At 39.5% G+C, this 26,578-nt stretch overlaps 1 protein-coding gene and 1 non-coding gene across 3 annotated transcripts in view; one reads left to right on the plus strand and one right to left on the minus strand.

Annotated features, from left to right (window-relative positions):
- PDK1 (pyruvate dehydrogenase kinase 1) overlaps positions 1-26,578 on the minus strand; it is a 48,944-nt gene that overhangs the window by 9,905 nt on the left and 12,461 nt on the right. Inside the window, exons 8-9 of one of the 2 annotated variants that reach the window (XM_066278917.1) lie at positions 24,536-24,634; positions 667-777 (exon numbers count right to left, since the gene is read on the minus strand). In XM_066278917.1, coding sequence (XP_066135014.1) covers positions 667-777; positions 24,536-24,634 — 210 coding nt within the window. The remainder of the gene's footprint in view (positions 1-666; positions 778-24,535; positions 24,635-26,578) is intronic. The other variant, XM_066278918.1, reaches the window with a different exon arrangement.
- On the plus strand, positions 18,664-18,739 carry TRNAS-AGA (transfer RNA serine (anticodon AGA)). Its single transcript has one exon. It is a non-coding gene; the product is annotated as a tRNA-Ser (tRNA).

Here is a 26,578-nt window from a genome sequence, read left to right on the forward strand (position 1 = left end):
AAAAAAATCAACACTAAAGAGTAAATCAGTGTTGACCAAATACCACTAAAACTGTTCATTTAGTCTTCACATTAGAAATAGTATGTCAAGCCTGATCAGGCGATGGCACAGTGGACAGAGAATCAGACTGGGATACAGAGGACCCAGGTTCGAAACCCTGAGGTCACTGGCTTGAGCCCAAGGTTGCTGGCTGGAGCAAGGGGTAACTCGCTCTGCTGTAGCCACCCCCAGGTCAAGGCACATATGAGAAAGCAATCAATGAACAACTAAGGTGCCACAACGAAGAATTAATACTTCTCATCTCTTTCTCTTCCTTTCTGTCTGTCCCTGTCTGTCCCTCTCTCTGTCTCTGTCACACACACCCACACACACAAAAAAATAGAATGTCAAAATGCGGCTTACCACATGGAAACTACTGACATATCAACTATCAAGCTTGGCAACGAGACCTCTAAAACAACACTCTATCTTGTGCTCTTCAACCAAAAGAAAAAAATAACCAAGCTGTTTAAATTAAGAGGCGAAAGTGTTTTTTCTACAGCTTCCCCTCTTCCTTGTGGTGTACCCTACCCAACGGCTCAACTGATTTATTTGGTAATCTGTTGTTGTTGTTGTTGTTGTTCGGCAATTCACAAAAACACACTTCATTATTTCTTGATCACATACCAGGGGCACTGCTCGGGACGTCTCGACACGAGGACGGGGTGCAGTTGAGTACATGTAGTTGAAGAGTCGGTCAATTTTCCTCAAAGGAACACCACCTCCTCGGTCACTCATCTAAGATGAGAAAGGATCATGCACTATGACCAAGTCCCATAACAGCAAAATACTGACATATAACTCAGTGTCACAGTTTAACTGCTGGCTGGAGAGTACAGCTTTTCAAAATGAATTATCATGTAATCCAAGTTGCAAATGTAAACATTTCTCTTACTGCTGGACTTAACAACTCAAAAAGCATGTAGAATTCTAATACATAACAAACTCCATCATAACACAAATTCAGTGTTGGGCCTCCACTGAAGTCGCACTGACACAGCAGTATATAACACAAAATGCAGCATAAACTAAGCCTATCTTGGATATAAAAATAAGCTTATTATTCTTTTATGGTGGGCAGTTCGACAACCAGATAAAAAATGCATAAACCTTCTGATCCAACAATGTTTAGCCTAAAAAATACATAATTAGAAAAGTATGCAAAGAATGTATGAGAATAGCTAACACTGGATTATAACCTAGAGAGAGGACTGTTTGAGCAAATTAATGTACATTCTAAAATAAAACATTATTTATCCATTGACTATTATATAGAACTATATGTATTGGCATGAGAGATGTTCACAAAATCTTGTTAAACAGCAAAATTTTATGAAGCGGTTATTCTAATTTCATAAAACTTAAATTATAAAAAAGTGTAATGATATATTATCATTTTGTCTATGAAATTATGAGTGATTTTCTTCTTTTGGGTTTTTGGTTTCTGAATTTTTTTTCATAACTACTTCTATTTTGGAAAATAACAGTATAATTTTCATTTTCAGGAAAGAAAAAAAAAACCACTTCATTGTGTTGTAGAATCTCATCTACCAGCCATTTCCCAGCATAGACCCCCTCCCAAGACAACTTTCTGGCGAGTTTATAAATACGTAGGTTTTTATATTGTGCTTATGTCATTTTTCCAATTCAAATTATATGGTAGACTGGATTTAATAATTTATTTACAGATTGTCTTCATTTTTTTCTTCCTTCACAATTTATTTATTTATTTATTTATTTATTTATTTTTATTTATTTATTTTTTTCATTTTTCTGAAGCTGGAAACAGGGAGAGACACTCAGACAGACTCCCGCATGCGCCCGACCGGGATCCACCCGACCGGGATCCACCCGGCACGCCTACCATGGGGCGACGCTCTGCCCACCTGGGGGCGATGCTCTGCCCATCCTGGGCGTCGCCATGTTGCGACCAGAGCCACTCTAGTGCCTGAGGCAGAGGCCACAGAGCCATCCGCAGCGCCCGGGCCATCTTTGCTCCAATGGAGCCTTGGCTGCGGGAGGGGAAGAGAGAGACAGAGGAAAGTGCGGTGGAGGGGTGGAGAAGCAAATGGGCGCTTCTCCTGTGTGCCCTGGCCGGGAATCGAACCCAGGTCCTCCGCACGCCAGGCCGACGCTCTACCGCTGAGCCAACTGGCCAGGGCTTTCCTTCACAATTTACATGTACTTACTTTCCTAGTTGTTGTACACCTTCTAATCTACTACAGCCATTTTCCTTGTTACAAAATTTAAATTTATAATGTTAACATAGGTGTCATATACAAACATATCTGCTTGTAACATAGGTATATAGATACGTACAGATATAAAAATAGTTTTGAATGTATTAAAAAGTCAGTAGGCTAGATGGCTTCTAGTTAAGTTTTTATATAGTCTTTTAAAATCTTTACAGTATGTTTATACAGTTAAGTCCTCACTCAATGTCATCGATAGGTTCCTGAAACTGTGGTGAAATAATGTATAAGAAAAACAATTTTATCATAAGCTAATGATCTAAAGAAGAGGTAAGTTCCCATGGCATTTCATCAATGTTATAACTAAACATTGTTAAATAAATGATATTATTCAAGGATCTGCTGTTTATTTCTTTCATAATGAAAATCACATAGCTATTTTAATTTTTAAAATAAAAATGTTTTGAAATAACATTTGAAGACTTGCCTCTGATATATCTATAATTAGATAATTGCAGTATAAAAATATATAAAAACTTTATTCAAAACTTGTTGCATTATGCTTGAAATTGTTCTTGGCCATGAATTCAAAGCCGTGTGAAGAGATTTATTTTAGTAAAATGAATAAAGAAGTTTGGGTATTTTTTGAGATACATCAATTAATTAGTCATCCTTTAATTCAATGTTCTGCTGCATATTTGCTGCTAACATCATAAGAAGTCTGAAGGTTCTATAAATATTAACTAAATAAACAACATATGAAAATAGATATTAAGATAAAAAGGCAGATTCAATAAATATCTCCTGGTTTTCCTTAACGTTCTGGCATCCAGACGGTATAAAACAAAAAGTGACTTCTAGCTATAGGCAAACATGAGAAAATCAGAGAGCGGAGCAGAAAGGACAGAGGTGACTCTGAGAGATGTCTTCTTATTGGAGGTGAAGTGGTCAACTAAGCCATTGCAATAGAGTTAAAAACTGATAAAGGCAAATAAAGGTAACCCTCCTTTGCTTTGAAAGACAACAAACCTGAACCAGTAGATTTTTAAAGTGGTCAAAAGGGTTCCCAAGAGATTTGTAAGAGATGGTATACCAGAGGATCTGAGTCCTCTGGGGAAAAGGAGGGAGAAAAGAATGCAACAGAGACAGGCAAACAGATGTTTGGTCTGTATACATTTATAAGAAGAATGGCACACTGATGGCAAGTATACTGAGAAAGAGATGTGAAAATTAAACAAATCTTTGATTCAGATCATTTGAAGAAAAACATCTAGACTCACTGGAACATAAGCCTATGCTAAGGGGAAAAAAAGAACAGATTATGAAAGAGACGCAGTGGGGAGCAATGTCAACAAGGCAGCTAAGGAAGAGAAGTTTGCCAATTATTTTTAGTTTTCTCCTTAGTAAATCACCACTTCTCAATGTCATCTAACTAAAAGTTGTCATCCTTAACTTCCTGTTCCCCATAACACTGGGCTCCCTGGGCTAGTTCATGTGAATTTCAGGTCCTGGGGAAATGCACCACTGCTAACTTGATGACAGCTCTGAAGGCAGGAAATTTACTAACCATGAACTCTCCCCCAGAGCTCCTAAAGTCTCTTACTCAACATCTTTTTCCAATGTCAAGTTTATTAAAACAGCAACAGTGAATGAACAAAGACATTTACATTTTAACTTAAAAGATACGTGGCTAAAACACATTATTTATTGAATATAAGCCAAGCATATAATCTGAAAGAACAGCTAGAGGTTTTTTTAAATTATTTTTATTTATTCTTTTTAGAGGAGAGAGAGAGAGAGAAAGAGAGAGAGAAAGGGGTGAAGAGCAGGAAGCATCAACTCCCATATGCACCTTGACCGGGCAAGCCCAGAGAACAGCTAGAGTTTTAAGACAGAAAACACATTTTTCCCACAGGATTTTCAGCAGAGGGATAAAAAGGTGGAAAATGTCAATAATTTTAACAAATTAAAAGAATGAGGAAAAAATACAGACCTTGATCCTGAAGTCTAGGGTAACTGATGGGGATGAAATCTCTACTGAAGAATATTAAAGCAACCACTTAACATGTAAAGAGATAACAAGAGTAGACACACTCATTCGACCTTGGATGTGAAGAGGAAGAGGAATGGGGAGAGACATACCCAATATACAGGTAGGGCTTTTATAAGGGGCTTCTAGAACAGTCTGTTGAAGACCCTATGAACATTTTTTTAACCGCTTTATTGAAATACAACTCACGACCCTAGTCGGGTTGCTCAGTGGATACAATTTCATCCCAGAGCACCAAGGTCACAGATTTAATCCCTGGTAAGGGCACAAACGAAGAGTAACCCATAAGTGCATAACTAAATAAAACAACTAAGTGGAACAACAAGTTGCTACTTCTCTCTCTCTACGCTTTCCTCTATCCCCTCCTCTCCCCAAAATAATATACGGGGAAAAAAATTTTTTTAATGTAATTCACGTATTTTACAATTCACTCATTTAAAATGTACAACTGAATGGTTCTTAATGTATTCACAGATATGTGCAACCATCAACACAGTAAGTTTTAAAATATTTTCATTACTTCAAAAAGAAACCCTGGAGCCCTGGTTGGTATCTCACTGACAGAACATCGGCCCGGCATATAGATATCCTGGGTTCAATTCCTAGTCAGGGCACACAGGAGAAGCGACCATCTGCTTCTCCCCCACTTCCTCTTCCTCTTCTCTCCCTCATCCCCTCCCATAGCCAGTTCAATTGGTTTGAGCATGGCTTCAGGTGCTAAAAATAGCTCAGTACTCAAGCATTGGTCCCAGATGGGGTTGCCAGGTGGATCCCAGTCAGGACGCATGAGGGAGTCTGCCTCACTATCTCCCTTGACTTAAAGAAAAAAAAAGAAAGAAAGAAAGAAACTCTGGACACTTTATTGATTACAATCCTATGCAACCACTAGTCTACTTCTTGCCCTTTTATATTTGCCTATTCTGGATATTTCATATGAATAGAATCATGTGACATATAACATTTTGTGATTGGTTTCTTTCACTTAGCATGCTTTCAATGTTGCTACAACCATATCCAATGCTTCATTCTTTTTATGGCCAAATAATATTATATTAGATGGAGATATATATATATAAAACATTTTATTGTCTCCTCATCAGTTGATGGACACCTGGGCTCTTTTCATTTTGTGGCTAGTGCGAATAATGCTGCTGAGTTCATGTCTAAGTTTTTGCTTGAAAATCTGTTTTTAAATTTTCAGAATATATACATACTTAGAATTGGAAATACTTGGTCATTATAAACCTTTCTTTATACCAAACAGATTCCCTAAGCAAAGCCTGTCTGTCCATCAGCACAGAACAATTCTCTGCTGAGTGCCTAGGAGCTCACTGAACCTTGATCCATGTGGTGATGGATGACCACAAGTAATAGAAAGCAAATGCAGACCAGTATGCTAAAGCACAAGAAACAGAAGCAGAAAAGGCTGGAAGAAAGATCACACTGTAGCAAAATTAAAGTCCCAAAGCAGAAGACATGCGGAACTTATTTTGAATCAAGTAAACTTTAGTGGGCATGTGGCTGACACATAACTAACCAAAAAAAACCCAGTCACACATTAGCATCTGGGCTGGAAAAAAAGTGACGCATCAACCTTACATTTTCAGCAAACAGATGGTATAGCCATACATTTATTTGTGCCTCACTCTTTTCCATGCACAGCCAAGAGAGATAAACAGAAAAAAGAAATTCAGCTCTGGCTGGGTAGTTCAGATGGTTAGAGAATTTTCGCGGTACACCAAGGCTGTGGGCACACAGAAGGATCAACCACTGAATGCATAAATAAGTGGAACAACAAATCAATGTATCTCTCTATCTCTAAAACCAATCAATAAATTTTTTCAACAATTCAGAGATAACAATGCAGACAGTAGAGACAATTTTTAAAAATACAGCTATCATTAGTATCCTCAGAGTGATAAAAAAATAAAACTAAAATGGAATACTATTTAAAAAGAATAATAATAAAGGAAGTTTACAGTAGGCTAATGAGCCTGACAAAGCAGTGTTCCAGTGGACAGAGCATCGCCCTGGGACGCTGAGGACCCAGGTTCGAAACCCTGAGGTTGCTAGCTTGAGTGCAGGCTCATCTGGCTTGAGCATGAGCTCACCAGCTTGAGCATGGGGTACTGGCTTGAGTGTGGGATCATAAACATGACCCCATGGTAGCTGGCTTGAGCAAGGTGTCGCTGGCTTGACTGGAGCCCCCCCTGGTCAAGGTACATATGAGAAAGCAATCAATGAACAACTAAAGTGCCACAAATATCACTTGATGCTTCTCATCTCTCTCCCGTCTTGTCTGTCCCTGTCTGCCCTCTCTTTCTTTGGCTGAAAAAAAAAATAGCGAAACTAAAGAAATCAATAGAAGGGCTGGGGATTTAAAGCCAAGGAAATCTTGCCCTGGCTAGATAGCTGCATTGGTTAGGGCATCGGCCTGAAGCACGGAGGTTGCCAGTTTAACCTCCAGTCAGGGCACATACAGGAATGGATTGATGTTCCTGTCTATCTCTCCCTCTCCCTTTCTCTCTCTCTCTCTCCCTTTCTCCCTCTCTCCTTCCTTCTCCCTCCCTTCCTTCTCTGGCTAAACTCAATAAATAAAAATTTTAAACATAAATAAAAATAAAGTCAAGGAAATCTCATAAAACTGAATAAAAAGTTAACCAGATTAAAAAAAAAAACAAGAGAAAAAGATACAAAAAAAGAGGATCTTTTCTCGAAGCTCAACATCCTCCAAATGTGACTATCAGAAAGTGAAATAGTAGGGAAGTAAGTATCAAGGAAACAGTAGAAATAATTATTTTTTTAGATTTTTATTTATTCATTTTAGAGAGGAGGAGAGAGAGAGAAGGGGGAGGAGCAGGAAGCATCAACTCCCATATGTGCCTTGACCAGGCAAGCCCAGGGTTTTGAACCGGTGACCTCAGTGTTCCAGGTCAACGCTTTGTCCACTGCGCCACCACAGATCAGGCTAGAATTTTAATTCTAAAGGGCCCAGCACAATGAGTAAGAAAAGGCTCACACCTAGTTACATCATTATGAAATTTCAGAACGGAGCCGAGAAAAAGATCTTAAAAGCTTCAGTTAAATAAAACCTCACAACTAAAAGTGGTTATATCAAAAGGAATGGGAACTGGAATAACCATAAGTCTTCTCAAAAGGAATAGCAGTAATGACATCAGCAAGATAGTGGAGAAAGGAGCTTTAAAGTCTTTCCTCCATGAAAGCACCAGGAAAAATGCAAATATTGTCAGCATCAACTCTATTCAGCTCTGGAAACTAACTGAGGTCTTAGAGCAATCTTGGGAACATGTTGTCAGGAAAAACAACAATGAGATCTGTGGTGTTTTAATTTGCGCCATTCCAACCACCATCAGTAATTTGCAATCTAAATGAAATCAGCAACCTGGCAGCCACTACATTTTTCTGACCCAACTCTGAACTCCCAACGCAAAATGTACTGCATAAAACCACTCCCCATCATCAGAAACATTTGTCAAAAACAGTAAGAGGTAAATTAATTTGAGGGCCACCTGAGGCAGTACAGATCCGTTAAGGCAAACAATAGGCTAACCAAAAAAGCTTAATAAAGAAAGCAAGGGAATTAGATGTCTACAGCTTAGAAAAGCTCAGAGATGTCCTGAGAATCCAGAAGGTCATGTTCATTCCCAGGGCTATGCTCACATTCAGGAATAACCTGAAGGGGTCCTAAGCTTTCACCTCTGACTCACCTTGAGGTTCTGGACAAGCAGAACCTAAAGGTTAAGTAGGATTAACATATTCAAAGTGCAGAAATAAAAGACTAACACCAAGATGTCTATGTCCAGCAAAATCCTCCTTCAAAAATTAGAGAGTACACCATTGGTGGCAGAATATTTCTGCCCTATCGAGAAATATTCAAGGGGACCCTTCAGCCTGAAATGAAAGAACACTAAACAGTAGATAAAATCCACATGAAGAAATAAAGACCACCAGAAAAAGTAACTACATAGATAAATATAAAAGTACAGTGTATTTTCTTGTTGGACATAACACTACATAAAGATGTATGTTTAATGACAACAGCACAAAAGATGGGGAGGGGAAGGGAAAGGAGCTATGTAAGAACAAAGTATACAGGGCTGAGCAAAAGTAGGTTTACAGTTTGAGTACACAAAACAGTTTATTCTTCTATTATTTATTATTGTATTATTTTCCATATGAACAACTGTAAACCTACTCTGCCCCACCCTGTATACCACTGAAATTAAGTTGGTATTAGTCTGAACTAGATCTGTGTAAATAAAGATGTTACTTGCAATCTAGGACAACCACTAAGAAAACAACTCAAAGAAACAAAAGAAACAAAATTAAAATGGTACATTAAAAAATATTATTTTAACAAAAAATGCATCAGTAATGAAGAAATAAAGAATCAAAAAGACATAAGATATATAGGCTACATATGACAAACAAATTCTATATTAATTACACTAAATGTAATTCCAATGAAAAGTTAGACACTGGCTAGATGGATTTAAAAAACACGATCTAACTATATGCTATCTGAGACAAACTTCAGATTCAAAGACACAAATAGGATGATAATAAAAGCTTGAAAAAAGATATACCATGAAAACAGAAACCAAAAGAGAGCTGGGATGGTTATATTATTATTAGACAAAATAGGCCTGACCTGTGGTGGCGCAGTGGATAAAGCGTCGACCTGGAAATGCTGAGGCTGCCGGTTCGAAACCCTGGGCTTGCCTGGTCAAGGCACATATGGGAGTTGATGCTTCCAGCTCCTCCCCCCTTCTCTCTCTCTCTGTCTCTCTCTCCTCTCTCTCCTTCTCTCTCTGTCTCTCTCTCTTCTCTAAAAAAATGAATAAATATTATTAGACAAAATACATTTTTTTTTTTGCAACAGAGACAGAGAGAGTCTGAGAGAGGGACAAACAGACAGGAAGGGAGAGAGATGAGAAGCATCAATTCTTCGTTGAGGCACCTTAGTTGTTCATTGATTGATTTCTCATATGTGCCCTGATCGAAGGCTACAGCAGAGCGAGCAACCCCTTGCTCGAGCCAGTGACCTTGGGCTCAAGCTGGTGAGCCTTGCTCAAACCAGATGAGCCCGCACTCAAGCTGGTGACCTTGGGGTCTCAAACCCAGGTCCTCCACGTCCCAGTCTGACACTCTATCCAATGCGCTACCGCCTGGTCAGGCTAGACAAAATACATTTTTAAGACAAAAGTTGTTAGAGACAAAGGGCATTTTACAGTAATAAAAGGTCAATATATCAAAAAGATATAAAATTATAAAGATATATACATTTAACAACAGAGCTCCCAAACACACAAAGCAAAATTAAAGGGAGAAATTAATGATTCAAAGTAACGGTGACTTCAATGCTCCACTTTCAATAATGGGTATGACAACTAGATAGAAGAACAGGAAATAGAAGAATTAAACAACACTATAAACCAACAAGACCTAACAGCTACCTATAGAATGTTCCATGCCTGGACAGAAGAATACACATTTTTCTCAAGTACACATGGAATGTTCTCCAGGATAGGCCCTATGTTGGGCCATAAAGCAAGTCTCAATAAATGTAAAAGGATTAAAATCATACAAACTGTATTTCTGGCTACAATGGAATAAAATTAGAAATCAAGAAGAGAACAACATGTGGGAAATTAGTAAGTATATGCAAATTAAGCAGCACACCTAAATATCCAATGGGTCAAAGAAGAAATCACAAGGAAAATTAAGAAATACTTTGAAATAAATGAAAATGAAAACACAACATAAAAAAGATGGGAACAAAGAAAGCAGTGCCTGGAGAGAAATTTTTAGATATCAAATGTATCAAATCTATAACCTAAACTTCCATCAAGAAACTAAAAAAAGAACTAACTTCAATGCAAGCAAAAGGAAGGAAATAATAAAGATTACTGTGGAAATTAATGAATTAAAGGATTGAAAAACAATGGAGCCTGACCGGGAGGTGGCACAGTGGATAGAGCGTTGTACTGGGATGCGGAAGACACAGGTTCAAGACCCTGAGGTTGCCAGCTTGAGCGAGGGCAAAAGCTCACCAGCTTGAGCCCAAGGTCGCTGGTTCCAGCAAGGGGTTACTCGGTCTTCTGAAGGCCCGCAGTCAAGGCAGGTATGACATATGAGAAAGCAATCAATGAACAATTAAGGCATTGCAATGCGCAACGAAAAACTAATGATTGATGCTTCTCATCTCTCCGTTCCTGTCGGTCCGTCCCTGTCTATCCCTCTCTCTGACTCTCTCTCTGTCTCTGTAAAACAAACAAACAAAAAACAATGGAGAAGGTCCTGGCCGGTTGGCTCAGCGGTAGAGCATCGGCCTGGCGTGTGGGGGACCCGGGTTCGATTCCCGGCCAGGGCAAATAGGAGAAGCGCCCATTTGCTTCTCCACCCCCCCTCCTTCCTCTCTGTCTCTCTCTTCCCCTCCCGCAGCCAAGGCTCCATTGGAGCAAAGATGGCCCGGGCACTGGGGATGGCTCCTTGGCCTCTGCCCCAGGTGCTGGAGTGGCTCTGGTCGCGGCAAAGCGACGCCCCAGAGGGGCAGAGCATCGCCCCCTGGTGGGCAGAGCGTCACCCCTGGTGGGCGTGCCGGGTGGATCCCAGTCAGGCGCATGCGGGAGTCTGTCTGACTGTCTCTCCCCGTTTCCAGCTTCAGAAAAATACAAAAAAAAAAAAAAAACAACAATGGAGAAAAACCAAGAAACAAAGAGCTGGTTTTTTGAAAAGATTAACAAAATTGACATCTTTTAGCTAGACTGACCAAAAAAATAAATAAATAGAGAGAGAGAGGGAAGACTCAAATAAATAAAATCAGGAAAGAAACTAGAGACATTTTTTTTTCTTCTTCAAGTGAGAGCAGGAGAAATAGGCTCCCGCACACGCCCTGACTCCAGCAACCCCTGTAGGGGCCAACATTCTGCTCATCTGGGGCCATGCTCGCAACCGAGGTATTTTTAGGCCTGAGGCAGAGGCTCCATGGGGCCATCCTCAGTGGCTGGGCTGATGTGCTTGAACCAACTAAGCCAAAGCTACAGGAGGTAAGCAAGAAAGAGAGAGAGAGATAGAGAAAGAGAGAGAGAGAAGGAGAAGGGGATAGGATGGGTAAGCAGATGGTTGCTTCTCCTGTGTGCCCTGACCAGGAATCAAACCCCAGACAGACATCCACACATCGGGCCAACACTATCACTGAGCCAACCGGACAGGGCCTGAAACTAGGGACAGTCTTACAAAAATAACAGAGATTGCAAGGGAATACTATGAACAATTGTACACCAATAAATTTGATAGGTGAAATGAACAAATTCTAAGACAAACTACAGAAACTGACTCAGTAAGAAACAGAAAATATGAATAGACTTAACAATAAATGAAGAGACTAAACTATCTAGTAATCAAAAATCTTTTCACAATAAGCAGGTCAGGCCCAGATGGCTTCTCTGGTGGATTCTACCAAATATTCAAAAAAGAATCAACACCAATCCTCCACAAACTTCTAAAATATAGAAAAGGAGAGAACACTTCCCAATGCATTCCAGAAGACTAGTATTACCATGACACCAAAACCAGAAAAGACATCACAAGAAAATAAACAACAAAGCAATAAATACCCCTTATGAATATCAATGCAAAATCTTTAATAAACAAACAAAAACAAAAAATCTAAAAAGTGAGAAATCCCAAAAATGCAAATTTGGTTCAACATACAAAAATCAATGTGGCCCCGCCTGCCTCCAAGCCACTGCAATGGCGGCCTTCTTTTGCTCCAGTAAGGACAAGCCAGGTTGCTGACTATGCTTCCAGAAGGACGAGTGTTTTGAGGACTTACTCCTACAGCTTCTCTCTCTGCAGAATCAGAAATGAGTGACACGGAATTGCCACAGAATTCCAAGAAGCAAAGTCCACCAAAAATGCCTGCACAAGCCTCCCCTCCTCCTGAGCCATTAAACACCACCACCTACTAGAATCTCCAGCACCACAACTACACCATGTATACCTTCTTACACCTAAACCTAGACCACTCAGAATTGAGGTTGCCTCAACCCTCTTCCGGACGAGAGTCACCTCACCGACAGTTCAGTTTGATTGCCCTTACATTGTCTGCTGCATTCTTGCCTGGAAAATAAAGTCCACCCCCAAAAAAGAAAAATTTTGGATATCAGGCTCTTATCTGTGCTGTTGTTTGAAAATATCATCTCCCATTTAGTTGGCTGTCTGTTTCGTTGTCAGTTTCTCTTGCTGTGCAAAAGCTTCTTAGTCTGATGTGGTCCCATTCATTTATCTTTGCCTTCACTTCCCTTGCCTTTGGAGTCAAATTCATCAAGTGCTCTTTGTAACCAAGGTCCATGAATTTAGTACCCATGTTTTCTTCTATGTAATTTATTGTTTTGGGTCTTATATTTAGGTCTCTGATCCATTTTGAATTAATTTTAGTACAAGGGGACAAATTGTAGTTGACTTTCATTCTTTTACATGTGGTTTTCCCAGCACCATTTGTTGAAGAGGCTTTCTTTTCTCCATTGTGTGTTTTTTGGCCCCTTTATCAAAAATTATTTGACTATATACATGTGGTTTTATTTCTGGGCTTTCTAGTCTGTTCCATTGGTCTGAGGTTCTGTTTTTCTGCCAATACCATACTGTTTTGATTATCATGGCTCTATAATATAATTTAAATTCAGGTATTGTAATGCCCCAGCTTCATTCTTTTTCCTTAAGATTGCTCTGGCTATATGGGGTTTTTTATAGTTCCATATAAACCTAATGATTTTTTGTTCCATTTCTTTAAAAAATGACATTGGAATTTTGATGGGAATTGCATTAAATTTGTATTATCGCTTTGAGTAATATAGTCATTTTGACTATATTTATTCTTCCTATCCAAGAACAAGGAATATTTTTCCATTTCTTTTTTTTTTTTAATAATTTTATTTTTTTAATGGGGTGACATCAATAAATCAGGATACATATATTCAAAGATAACAAGTCCAGGTTATCTTGTCGTTCAATTATGTTGCATACCCACCTCCCAAAGTCAGATTGTCCTCTGTCACCTTCTATCTTGTTTTCTTTGTGCCCCTCCCCACCCCCTTTCCCTCTCCCATTCCCCCCTCCCCCCCGTAACCACCACATTCTTATCAATGTCTCTTAGTTTCACTTTTATGTCCCACCTACGTATGGAATAATGCAGTTCCTGGTTTTTTCTGATTTACTTATTTCGCTTCGTATCATGTTATCAAGATCCCACCATTTTGCTGTAAATGTTCTGATGTCATCATTTCTTATGGCTGAGTAGTATTCCATAGTGTATATGTGCCACATCTTCTTTATCCAGTCATCTATTGATGGGATTTTTGGTTGTTTCCATGTCCTAGCCACTGTGAACAATGCTGCAATGAACATGGGGCTGCATGTGTCTTTACGTATCAATGTTTCTGAGTTTTGGGGATATATACCCAGTAGAGGGATTGCTGGGTCATAAGGTAGTTCTATTTTCAGTTTTTTGAGGAACCACCATACTTTCTTCCATAATGGTTGTACTACTTTACATTCCCACCAACAGTGGATGAGGGTTCCTTTTTCTCCACAGCCTCTCCAACATTTGCTATTACCTGTCTTGCTAATAATAGCTAATCGAACAGGTGTGAGGTGGTATCTCATTGCCGTTTTGATTTGCATTTCTCTTAATAGCTAAAGAAGATGAGCATCTTTTCATATATCTGTTGGCCATTTGTATTTCTTCCTGGGAGAAGTGTCTATTCATATCCTCTTCCCATTTTTTTATTGGCTTGTTTGTTTGTTGTTGAGTTTTATGAGTTCTTTGTATATTTTGGATATTAGGCCCTTATCTGAGCTGTTGTTTGAAAATATCATTTCCCATTTAGTTGGCTTTCTGTTTATTTTGTTATCAGTTTCTCTTGCTGAGCAAAAACTTCTTATTCTGATGTAGTCCCATTCATTAATTTTTGCCTTCACTTCTCTTGCCTGTGGAGTCAAATTCATAAAATGCTCTTTAAAACCAAGGTCCATGATTTTAGTACCTATGTCTTCTTCTATGTACTTAATTGTTTCAGGTCTTATGTTTAGATCTTTGATCCATTTTGAGTTAATTTTTGTACAGGGGGAGAGACTGTAGTCCAGTTTCATTCTTTTGCATGTGGCTTTTCCAGTTTTCCCAGCACCATTTATTGAAGAGGCTTTCTTTTCTCCATTGTGTGTTGTTGGCCCCTTTATCAAAAATTATTTGACTATATATATGTGGTTTTATTTCTGGGTTTTCTATTCTGTTCCATTGGTCTGAGTGTCTATTTTTCTGCCAATACCATGCTGTTTTGATTGTCGTGGCCCTATAATAGAGTTTGAAGTCAGGTACTGTAATGCCCCCAGCTTCATTCTTTTTCTTTAGGATTGCTTTGGCTATTCGGGGTTTTTTATAGTTCCATATAAATCTGATGATTTTTTGCTCTATTTCTTTAAAAAACGTCATTGGAAGTTTGATGGGAATTGCATTAAATTTGTATATTGCTTTGGGTAATATAGTCATCTTGATTATATTTATTCTTCCTAGCCAAGAACAAGGTATATTCTTCCATCTCATTATATCTTTTTCGATTTCCCTTAACAATGGTTTATAGTTTTCATTATATAAGTCCTTTACATTCTTTATTATGTTTATTCCTAAGTATTTTATTTTTTTTGTTGCAATCGTGAAGGGGATTATTCTTTTGAGTTCATTCTCAATTGTTTCATTGTTGGCATATAGAAAGGCTATTGACTTCTGTATGTTAATTTTGTATCCTGCGACCTTACTGTATTGGCTTATTGTTTCTAGTAGTCTTTTTGTGGATTCTTTGGGGTTTTCGATGTATAGGATCATATCATCTGCAAAAAGTGATACCTTTACTTCTTCTTTTCCGATATGGATGCCTTTTATTTCTTTGTCTTGTCTGATTGCTGTGGCGAGAACCTCTAGTACCACATTAAATAAGAGTGGAGAGAGTGGACAACCCTGTCTTGTTCCTGATTTAAGGGGGAAAGCCTTCAGTTTAGTGCCATTTAATATGATGTTAGCTGATGGTTTATCATATATGGCCTTTATCATGTTGAGATATTTTCCTTCTATACCCATTTTGTTGAGAGTCTTAAACATAAAATTGTGTTGTATTTTATTGAAAGCCTTTTCTGCGTCTATTGATAAGATCATGTGGTTTTTGTTCTTTGTTTTGTTGATATGGTGTATTACGTTAACTGTTTTACGTATGTTGAACCATCCTTGAGATTCTGGGATGAATCCCACTTGATCATGATGTATTATTTTTTTAATATGTTGTTGTATTCGATTTGCTAGTATTTTGTTTAGTATTTTAGCATCTGTATTCATTAGAGATATTGGTCTGTAGTTTTCTTTCTTTGTGCCATCCTTGCCTGGTTTTGGTATGAGGGTTATGTTGGCCTCATAAAATGTGTTTGGAAGTATTGCTTCTTCTTCAATTTTTTGGAAGACTTTAAGTAGAATAGGAACCAAGTCTTCTTTGAATGTTTGATAAAATTTGCTGGTATAGCCGTCAGGGCCTGGACTTTTATTTTTGGGGAGGTTTTTAATGGTTTTTTCTATTTCTTCTCTACTGATAGGTCTGTTTAGGCTTTCTGCTTCTTCTTGACTCAGTCTAGGAAGGTTGTATTGTTCTAGGAATTTATCCATTTCTTCTAGGTTGTTGAATTTAGTGGCATAAAGTTTTTCATAGTATTCTACAATAATTCTTTGTATATCTACGGTGTCCGTGGTGATTTCTCCTCTTTCATTTTGGATTTTGTTTATATGAGTTCTTTCTCTTTTTTCCTTGGTAAGTCTTGCCAAGGGTTTGTCAATTTTGTTGATCTTTTCAAAGAACCAGCTCCTTGTTCTATTAATTTTTCTATAATTTTTCTGTTCTCTAATTCATTTATTTCTGCTCTGATTTTTATTATCTCCTTTCTTCGGCTGGTTTTGGGTTTTCTTTGTTCTTTTTCTAGTTCCTTAAGGTGGGAAGTTAAGTGGTTCACTTGGGCTCTCTCTTGTTTGTTCATATATGCCTGAAGTGATATGAACTTCCCTCTTATCACTGCTTTTGCTGCATCCCATAGATTCTGATATGTCGTATTGTCATTTTCATTAGTCTATATATATCTTTAGATCTCTGCACTTATTTCTTCTTTGACCCATTCATTTTTTAAAAGTATGTTGTTTAGTTTCCACATTTTTGTGGGATTTTTTTCCTCTTTTTTGCAGTTGAATTCTAGTTTCAAGGCTTTATGATCAGAAAATATGCTTGGTACAACTTCAATTTTTCTGAATTTGCTGATGTTGTTTTTGTGGCCCAACATATGGTCAATTCTTGAGATTGATCCATGTACACTGGAGAAAAATGTATACTCAGTCACTTTGGGATGAAATGTCCTGTAGATGTCTATCATATCCAGGTGCTCTAGTGTTTTGTTTAAGGCCACTATGTCTTTGTTGATTCTCTGTTTGGATGACCGATCTAGAGCCATCAGCGGTGTATTGAGGTCTTCAAGTATGATTGTATTTTTGTCAGTTTTTGTTTTAAGATCAATAAGTAGCTGTCTTATATATTTTGGTGCTCCTTGGTTTGGTGCATATATATTAAGAATTGTTATGTCTTCTTGATTCAGTGTCCCCTTAGCCATTATGAAATGGCCATTTTTGTCTCTGAGTACTTTTCCTGTGTTGTAGTCAGCATTATCCTATATGAGTATTGCTACACCTGCTTTTTTTTGGATGTTATTTGCTTGGAGTATTGTTTTCCAGCCTTTCACTTTGAATTTGTTTTTATCCTTGTTACTTAGATGAGTTTCCTGTAGGCAGCATACAGTTGGATTTTCTTTTTTAATCCATTCTGCTACTCTGTGCCTTTTTATTGGTGAGTTTAATCTGTTTACATTTAGTGTAATTATTGATACTTGTGCGTTCCCTATTGCCATTTTATATCTTGCTTTCTGTTAGTTTTGTGTCTTGTTTGATCCTTCTCTTTCGTTTTTCTATCTTTTGTTTTTATTTGGTTGTATTCCATACATCTTTCCTCTGTTGCTATCTTTTTTATCTCATGTGCTTCTGTGGTGGTTTTTTCAATGGTGGTTACCTTTGAGTAATGAAAAGGGTCCGTACCCTGTTCATTGTAGCGAACTATTTTGTGAGTACTTTTGCACTCCATCGTCCTTTGCTACTGTTAATCTTCGTCTTCTCCCCCTCTTTCTTTTTGTTGTTGTCACAGTTTAAATTTGGTTTTATTGTGTTCTTCTTGGAGCTTTTACTTGTGGCTCTGTTTTTTTTTTGTTCTTTGTATCTGATTGGAGAACCCCCTTTAGTAATTCCTGGAGTGGGGGTTTTCTGATGATAAATTCCCTCATCTTTTCTGTATCTGTGAATGTTTTTATTTCTCCTTCATATTTGAAGGATAGCTTTGATGGGTATAGTATTCGTGGCTGAAAGTTCCTCTCTTTCAGGACTTTAAATATTGGGGTCCACTCTCTTCTAGCTTGTAGAGTTTTTGCTGAGAAATCTGATGATAATCTAATGGGCCTTCCTTTATATGTTGTATTCTTCTTTTCCCTGGCTGCTTTGAGAATTTTTTCTTTGCTGTTGGTTTGTGTCTATTTCACTATGATATGCCTTGGAGTAGGTTTGTTGGAGTTAAGAAAACTCGTTCTGTTTGCTTCTTGAACTTGAGGCTTTAGTTCTTTCCACAGGCTTGGGAAGTTCTCATCTATTATTTGTTTATGTTCTCCATTCCATTTTCTCTCTCTTCTCCCTCTGATATACCTATTATTCTTATGTTATTCTTTTTGATGGAGTCAGATAATTCTTGTAGGGCTATCTCATTTTTTTTAATTTTTGAGTCTCTTTCTTCTTCTCTCTGTTGTGCCTCAAGTTGCTTGTCTTCTATTTCACTAATCCTCTCTTCTATCTGACCTGTTCTATTAGCTAAGCTTGTTACTTCGTTTTTCAGTTCGTGAATTGAGTTTTTCATCTCTGTTTGTTTTTATAGTTTCAATTTCCTTGGACATATATTCTTTGTGTTCATTAAGTTGTTTTCTGAGCTCCCTAAATTGCCTTTCTGTGTTTTCTTGTATATCTCGGAGGATTTTTAGGATTTCTATCTTGAATTCTCTGTCATTTAGCTCCAAGGTTTCCAATATATTAAATTTTTTCTCCATAGATTTTTCCTCATCTAGCTGTGTTACCTCTCTTTCTTTTGTATCCATGATATTTGATTTTCTCTTCCTTAATGGCATCTGAGGGTGGTTTTGTTGATAGTATTAATGAGATTTAATAAAGAATAAAAAGTTAAAAAAAGAGCCCTGGCCGGTTGGCTCAGCGGTAGAGCGTCGGCCTAGAGTGCGGAGGACCCGAGTTCGATTCCCGGCCAGGGCACATAGGAGAAGCGCCCATTTGCTTCTCCACCCCTCCGCCGCGCCTTCCTCTCTGTCTCTCTCTTCCCCTCCCGCAGCCAAGGCTCCATTGGAGCAAAGATGGCCCGGGCGCTGGGGATGGCTCTGTGGCCTCTGCCCCAGGCGCTAAAGTGGCTCTGGTCACAACATGGCGACACCCAGGAGGGTCGCAACATGGCGACGCCCAGGATGGGCAGAGCATCGCCCCCTGGTGGACAGAGCGTCGCCCCTGGTGGGCGTGCCGGGTGGATCCCGGTCGGGCGCATGCGGGAGTCTGTCTGACTGTCTCTCCCTGTTTCCAGCTTCAGAAAAATGCAAAAAAAAAAAAAAAAAAAAAAAAAAAAAGTTAAAAAAAGAAATAAAAAATAATAAAAATTAAAAAAATCAAAGAGTTGTTTTTTCAAAAAAAATTAATAATGAATTAAAGAAAAATAAAATAAAATAAAAATTAAAAAAAAAGAAATTATTCCCCCCCCTCCTTTTTTCCTCTCCTCTCCTCTCCCCTCTTTCTTGAGAAAATCTTGTGGTGAACTGTGAATTATAACAAACAATGCCTGTGATGGAGGGCCTGAATTGGGGAAAAGTAATAAAGGGGCAAAAAAAAAAAAAGAAAAAAGAAAAAAGAGGGTATGGACCCACAAAAAGCAAATAAGGAAAAAATTTGGGTCAAGAATAAAATGATTTGCTTTTAGGTGTTGGTTGTCTAAGAGTTATGATGAGAAGAATAAGAGGAAAACAGAAAAATGGAGGGACAAATTAAAAAATTACTATTGTATTTAGTGGAACAAGAACTAGATAAAATGGAGAGCCAGGGATGAGAGCACTGTTAGTGAGTTCAAAAGGTGAAGTAAAAACCCCCCAAAATGCCACAAACATAAGTTTGAGTCCCAGATAAGATAATTTGTTTGTTATTGAGGTTTGAATGAGAGGAGATGTAAAGGAGAAAGGAAGAAACTAATATAGAGGGAGAAAAGAAAGAGAGAGAGAGAAAAAAAGAGGGAACCACTAAAAGAAGAAAAAAGAAAGGAGAGAGAGAGAGAGAGTTAAGGGTTTTGGAGTGCAACCCTCACAGAGAGAAAGGAAGAGGGGAGAAAAGATAATGGGAGATGTAACACTTATGGGTAGTGTAGTTCAAGGAGAGGAGAGAGTAAGACTGGCAGAGAGTTAATCGGCAAATTGGAGGAGGAAAAAAAGTATCAAGAATGAAGATAAGAGAAACAGACGAACAAATATAATAAAATGGGATAGGTTATAAAGTCTGCAGATTATTCTTGATTTTGAGAGGTTATCTTCTTGCTTTTTCTTTTCTCTCCCTCTTCCTGGTCAGTGACTCTGTACCCCGGGTTCTGCCCCTTTGGCACGCTCAGAGGTTTGCAGTTGATAAGTCTCTATGGCAATGTCATGTATTGTGCTTTAGTCTCGTTGGCAGTCGAGGCTCATTAGCATTTATAGGCTCCGACAGTGAGAGAGTCCGTGTTCCTGGAGCCTTTCTCCTAGTCTTTCCTTCCTCAATTAGTAGCCTGATAATCCAGCTATGGGGTTGCTGCTGCCTCTGCCTGGATAGTAAGAGGCTCAAAGAGCTGGCAACTCCCCACTCTATTTCCACTCAGCACAGGGCTCTGGCTAAGGCTCAGTCAGTCAGAGCTGCTAGCATAATCAGGCGGGCTTTCCGCCCTCTCAAAGCCCTCTGGCTCTGCCACTCTGTCCGGTAACACAGGCGGGGTGCCCACTTCCGGGGCGCTTGGAGGAAACTCTCATTCACTATCTGTATGCGCAGACCAGGATATCCGGCCAGCAGTCTCACGCTCTGAGTGAAACCCCGAACCGCATGGAAAAGTTGCAGCGTTGGAATTGAGTCTCACTCCATCCCCGTGCGCAGCTTTTGCAAGGCGCTGGGGCGGCCCAAGATTCCGCTCTGGCCCACACAAAGGCCCCTGACTCTGACCCTCTGTGCTATAACACGGGCACACACTGCCGAGGCACTCGGAGGAATCTCTCATTCACTATCTGCGCTCGCAGACCAGGATATGAGGCCGGCCGTGTTTCCCTCTGAGTGAAACCCCCACCAGCACGGAAAATTTCCACCGTTGGAATTAGTTCTCGCTCCTCCCGTGCGCGGCTTTCCCAGAGTGCTGGGGCTGCCCAGAGATTCTGCTTTCAGCCCGCAGAAAGGCCTCTGACTCTGCCTCTCTGTGGTGTAACACGGGCACCCACTTCCAGGGCTTAGGAAGAAATCTCTCGCCCACTAACTGCGCACCGACCAGGAGATCAGGTAAAATGGCTGCCCCGCTTGTCTTTCTTTTTTTTTTTTTTTTTTTTTTTCATTTTTCTGAAGCTGGAAACAGGGAGAGACAGCCAGACAGACTCCCGCATGCGCCCGACCGGGATCCACCCGGCACGCCCACCAGGGGCGACGCTCTGCCCACCAGGGGGCGATGCTCTGCCCATCCTGGGCGTCGTCATGTTGCGACCAGAGCCACTTTAGCGCCTGGGGCAGAGGCCACAGAGCCATCCCCAGCGCCCGGGCCATCTTTGCTCCAACGGAGCCTCGGCTGCGGGAGGGGAAGAGAGAGACAGAGAGGGAAAGCGCGGCGGAGGGGTGGAGAAGCAAATGGGCGCTTCTCCTGTGTGCCCTGGCCAGAATCGAACCCGGGTCCTCCGCACGCTAGGCCGACGCTCTACCGCTGAGCCAACCGGCCAGGGCCCCGCTTGTCTTTCTTTGTTTGGGTTTGGCGCGAGTGTTAGCTTCTATTGCCCAGGTTGCCACAGGATCAGTTTTTCCTCGGCTTGGATCTCCATGCCACAGCCTGGTTCGGCCGTTTGTGCCGCGGCCTGGATCTATTCACCCCCTTTGCCCGCCTCAATTTCTATATTCACAGTTACCAGAGAAAGCCGCCCTGTTTAGGTTAGTGAGGAAGGCAGAGCATTTCTTACTCCCTATTTCCTTCGGGGTTTGGTTATATATTTAGCCAATTTTTCACTCGACCATACCTTTGAGTGTATTGCGAAGCATCTGGAGGCTCCAAGAATAGGGTTTTCTGTTTCTGGTTGAAGATCTTGTTGAGTTTTGGGGGAGATTTATCGGTATCGCTTCCTATCCCGCCATTACTCTGACGTCATCTCCATATTTTTCCATTTCATTATATCTTTTTCGATTTCCCTTAACAATGCTTTGTAGTTTTCATTATATAGGTCCTTTACATTCTTTGTTATGTTTATTACTAGGTATTTTATTTTTTTTGTTGCAACCATGAAGGGGATTGTTTTTTTGAGTTCGTTTTCTGATGTTTCATTGTTGGCATATAGGAAGGCAATGGATTTTTGTATATTAATTTTGTATCCTGTGACCTTACTGTATTAGTTTATTGTTTCTAGTAGTCTTTTGTGGAGTCTTTGGGATTTTTGATGTACAGGATCATAAAACTCAACAACAAACAAGCAAACAATCCAATAAAAAAGTGGGAAGAGGACATGAACAGACACTTCTCCCAGGAAGAAATACAAATGGCCAACAGATATATGAAAAGTTGCTCATCTTCATTAGCTACTAGAGAAATTCAAATCAAAACTACAATGAAATACCACCTCACACCTGTTAGATTAGCTATTATCAACAAGACAGGTAATAAGTATTGGAGAGGCTGTGGAGAAAAACAAACCCTCATCCACTGTTAGTGGGAATGTAAAGTAGTACAACCATTATGGAAGAAAGTATGGTGGTTCCTCAAAAAATTAAAAATAGGACTCTCACATGACTCAGCAATCCCTCTACTGGGAATATACCCCCGTTAACTCAAAAACACTGGTACGTGAAGACACATGCAGCCCCATGTTCATTGCAGCACTGTTCACAGTGGCCAAGACATGGAAACAACCAAAAAGCCCTTCAATAGATGAACGGATAAAGAAGATGTGGTATACACACACACACATACACACACACACACACACACACACTATGGAATACTACTCAGCCATAAGAAATGACATCGAATCATTTACAACAACATGGATGGACCTTGATAACATTATACTGATTGAAATAAGTAAATCAGAAAAAACTAAGAACTATATGATTCTATACATAGGTGGAACATAACAATGAGACTCAGAAACATGGACAAGAGTGTGGTGGTTACCGGGGGAGGGGAAGGGAAGGCAAGGGTTGGGGGAGAGGAAGGGCACAAAGAAAACCAGATAGAAGGTGACGGAAGACTATATGACTTTGGGTGATGGGTATGCAACGTAATAAATGTCAAAATAAACCTGGAGATGGGTATGCAACATAATAAAATGTCAAAATAAACCTGGAGACGTTTTCTCTGAACCTATGTACCCTGATTGATTAACGACACCCCATTAAAATTAATAAAAATTAACTAAAGACAAAAAAAGGGAAAAAATCAATTAGTCAATGTAATATACCAGTGACAGAATAAAAAACAAAAACCAGATGATCATCTCAATCTCCACTGCACCAACGACCACAGGTCAGGCTTAAATGATTATTTAGAAAGGAGCAATAGCCTGACCTGTGGTGGTGCAGTGGTTTAAGCATCAACCTGGAATGCTGAGGTCGCCAGTTTGAAACCCCAGGCTTGCCTAGTTAAGGCATATACAAGAAGGAACTACAAGTTGATGCTTCCCATTCCTCTTCTCTCTTCTCTCTCTCTCTCTCTCTCTCTCCCCCCTCATTAAAAATCAATAAGTGAAATCTTAAAAAAAAGAAGCAGCATTTGCCCTGGCCAGACAGTTTGGTTGGTTAGAACATTGTAGAGCATCTTCCGGGTATGCAGAAGTTGCCGGTTTGATCCTTGGTCAGGACACATACAGAAACAGATGGGTGTTTCTATCTCTCTCTCATGTCAAGAAATAAAAAAATTAAAAAAAAAAAAAGAGCAGCATCAAAGGCCTGGCACAGTGGGGTCAGAGGCCCTGACTTTATGTCCTGTGTCATTTATTCACTGTGTAATCATGACCTAATCAGTCTTAGTCTGTTATCTGTAAAACTGAAAATAAAGTTACCTATACTCCTTAAGATTCATTATGAAAATCAAATGGAATAATCAAAATAGTAGACTGAAAAACATTGTTTAAAAATGAAAAATTATGTACTACTTACATAATATGGCAAATACCCAAATATTTTAGATTTTATTTCTTGAAGTGGGTATCAAAGTGAATATTCATGATCACTGCTAAACTGTTTCCAGGATTTACTTTAACATCTGAATTAGGGACCAGAATAGAAACAGACTTAAGGGATAATTCCACAATCTGCCAGATAAATGAAGCAATGTGCTTATCAACTATTAGGGAGATAGGATTTCTTTCTCCTAAAAAATTGTGTCTTCTAGGTCCTGGCCGGTTGGCTCAGCGGTAGAGCGTTGGCCTGGCCTGTGGGGGACCCGGGTTCGATTCCCGGCCAGGGCACATAGGAGAAGTGCCCATTTGCTTCTCCACCCCTTCCCTCCTTCCTCTCTGTCTCTCTCTTCCCCTCCCACAGCCAACGCTCCATTGGAGCAAAGATGGCCCGGGCGCTGGGGATGGCTCTGGTCGTGGCAGAACAACACCCAGGAGGGGTAGAGCATCGCCCCTTTGTGGGCAGAGCGTCGCCCCTGGTGGGCATGCCGGGTGGACCCCGGTCGGGCGCATGCGGGAGTCTGTCTGTCTCTCCCCGTTTCCAGCTTCAGAAAAATACAAAAAAAAAAAAAATTGTGTCTTCTAAAACTGATGTGCCTGCCTGTACATCAATTAAAAAAAAAAAAAAGGCATTTACCTTTACAGTCAAATCCTCATTGCCCAGCGTGACATGGACTTGAATAGGTGGATAAACACCTTTGTCGGCATGGTGCTCCATGGTCGCTCTCATTGCATTCTGAAACACATTAAATTTACATTAAAACTACAACTTGAAAATAAGACAGAAACTAATTATAATGTCCAACTATATATGCCCTACTTTAAATTAAAATTTTTTAATTTGATGGAAATAGGCCAAAGAATCATAATTCTTATAACCATATTTAAAGAATTACTTTTTTAAAAAAAGTATTAAATCAGTTTTAGAGGATTTACGAGATATTTGATTTAAAGATTCTAACTAAATTCTGTATATTTTGCAAAACCAGATGTCTCAACACTTTTAACTTGTTTACATTAAAGCAGAAAATTCTATCCAAATGCTTTTACAATTTAATAGAAGACAAGCCTTATTTCTGAAAACAGTTTCATCTTTTTTTTAAGAACCATTTTTTTATAAATTGCCTTAAAAAAATTTTTTTCATAGAGTATTAACAGCAATGGTCTTTTTATGATGTAGATACTAATCCAATTTACCACTAGTTTGAAACTAAGAATACTGACACTGTAAAAAAGGTTTGATCAGTTTCTAAAGGATACAGGGTACACACTGCCAACATATCATAAGCACTGGAATACAAATTGATAAGACTAGATAAAGTAATAAATGCAAATGACAGGACCAAATTTGGAAGTAAGTGTAATCCTGGCCCACCAATAAGGATTGAGTATCCCCGAGAAGAGTCTATCATCTCTACCAAAGGCCATTTAAGATTAGGTTCCATATGGAAGCCATTATTACTGACATTACATAAAATCTCATACAATATGGTAGTATTTCTTTTATTAAGCATCGTGGGGAACAAGATCTTTTTTTTTTTTTTTTTTGTATTTTTCTGAAGCTGGAAACGGGGAGAGGCAGTCAGACAGACTCCCACATGCGCCCGACCGGGATCCACCCGGCATGCCCACCAGGAGCGACGCTCTGCCCACCAGGGGGCGATGCTCTGCCCCTCCGGGGGGTCGCTCTGCCACAACCAAAGCCACTCTAGCGCCTGGGGCAGAGGCCAAGGAGCCATCCCCAGTGCCCGGGCCATCTTTGATCCAATGGAGCCTTGGCTGCGGGAGGGGAAGAGAGAGACAGAGAGGAAGGAGGGGGGGGTGGAGATGCAAATGGGCGCTTCTCCTATTTGCCCTGGCCGGGAATCGAACCCGGGTCCCCCGCACGCCAGGCCGACGCTCTACGGCTGAGCCAACCGGCCAGGGCCACAAGATCTTTAAGTGACTGAAATTTCAAGGAAAAAAATTAATTTTAATCCTTTAAATGTCAATTATTTATTTAATCACTTTGAAAGATTTTTGGGAAGAATATACGTTATTGCTGTCTTAGAACAAAGAACATTCTGGAACTCTTTCTGTTGTAAGTCATTATTCAGTCAGACTATTTTTCTATTTCAGTATATTTTTCTTCTTCATTATCACTTCTCTCTTCTATTTGCTGTTGGCTGAAGACAAGGTAACTAAAGAGAGAGAGACTACAGGCTTGTCTCAACCACAGGAACCTGTACTACACCTCATCACCCACTTTCCTACCTACCAGCAGCAAGTGTTACTGGAAGAAAAAAGTATTGTCAACATTACTATCATAATTTTTAGTTTTCAAACTTTGTTGTAAAAAGAAAATATAACAGCAGGAGCCCTGTAAATCAATATAAATTACTTTCTCAATAAAATAAAAAAGCATACAACAGTAGGACTCTGATCCTTTAAGGGCAGAAAGTTAAGAATCATTCTTCTTAATATTTTGTTTTGTAAAATTACAACTTTATTGAGCACCTATAATGTGCTGACATTGTATTGGACATTTAGTATATTATCCCCAATCTTCACAATAACCTGGATAGTATTACCCTTGTTTCCCAGAAGAGGAAATTGAGGCTCAAAAAGATTGAGCAACTTAGCCAAGGTCACACATATAATTAAGTGCCAGAACTGGAATTCAAACCCAGGTCTTTCTGCC

The sequence above is a fragment of the Saccopteryx bilineata genome, chromosome 5, assembly GCF_036850765.1.
Source record: "Saccopteryx bilineata isolate mSacBil1 chromosome 5, mSacBil1_pri_phased_curated, whole genome shotgun sequence".
In the NCBI taxonomy this organism is placed as follows: domain Eukaryota; kingdom Metazoa; phylum Chordata; class Mammalia; order Chiroptera; family Emballonuridae; genus Saccopteryx; species Saccopteryx bilineata.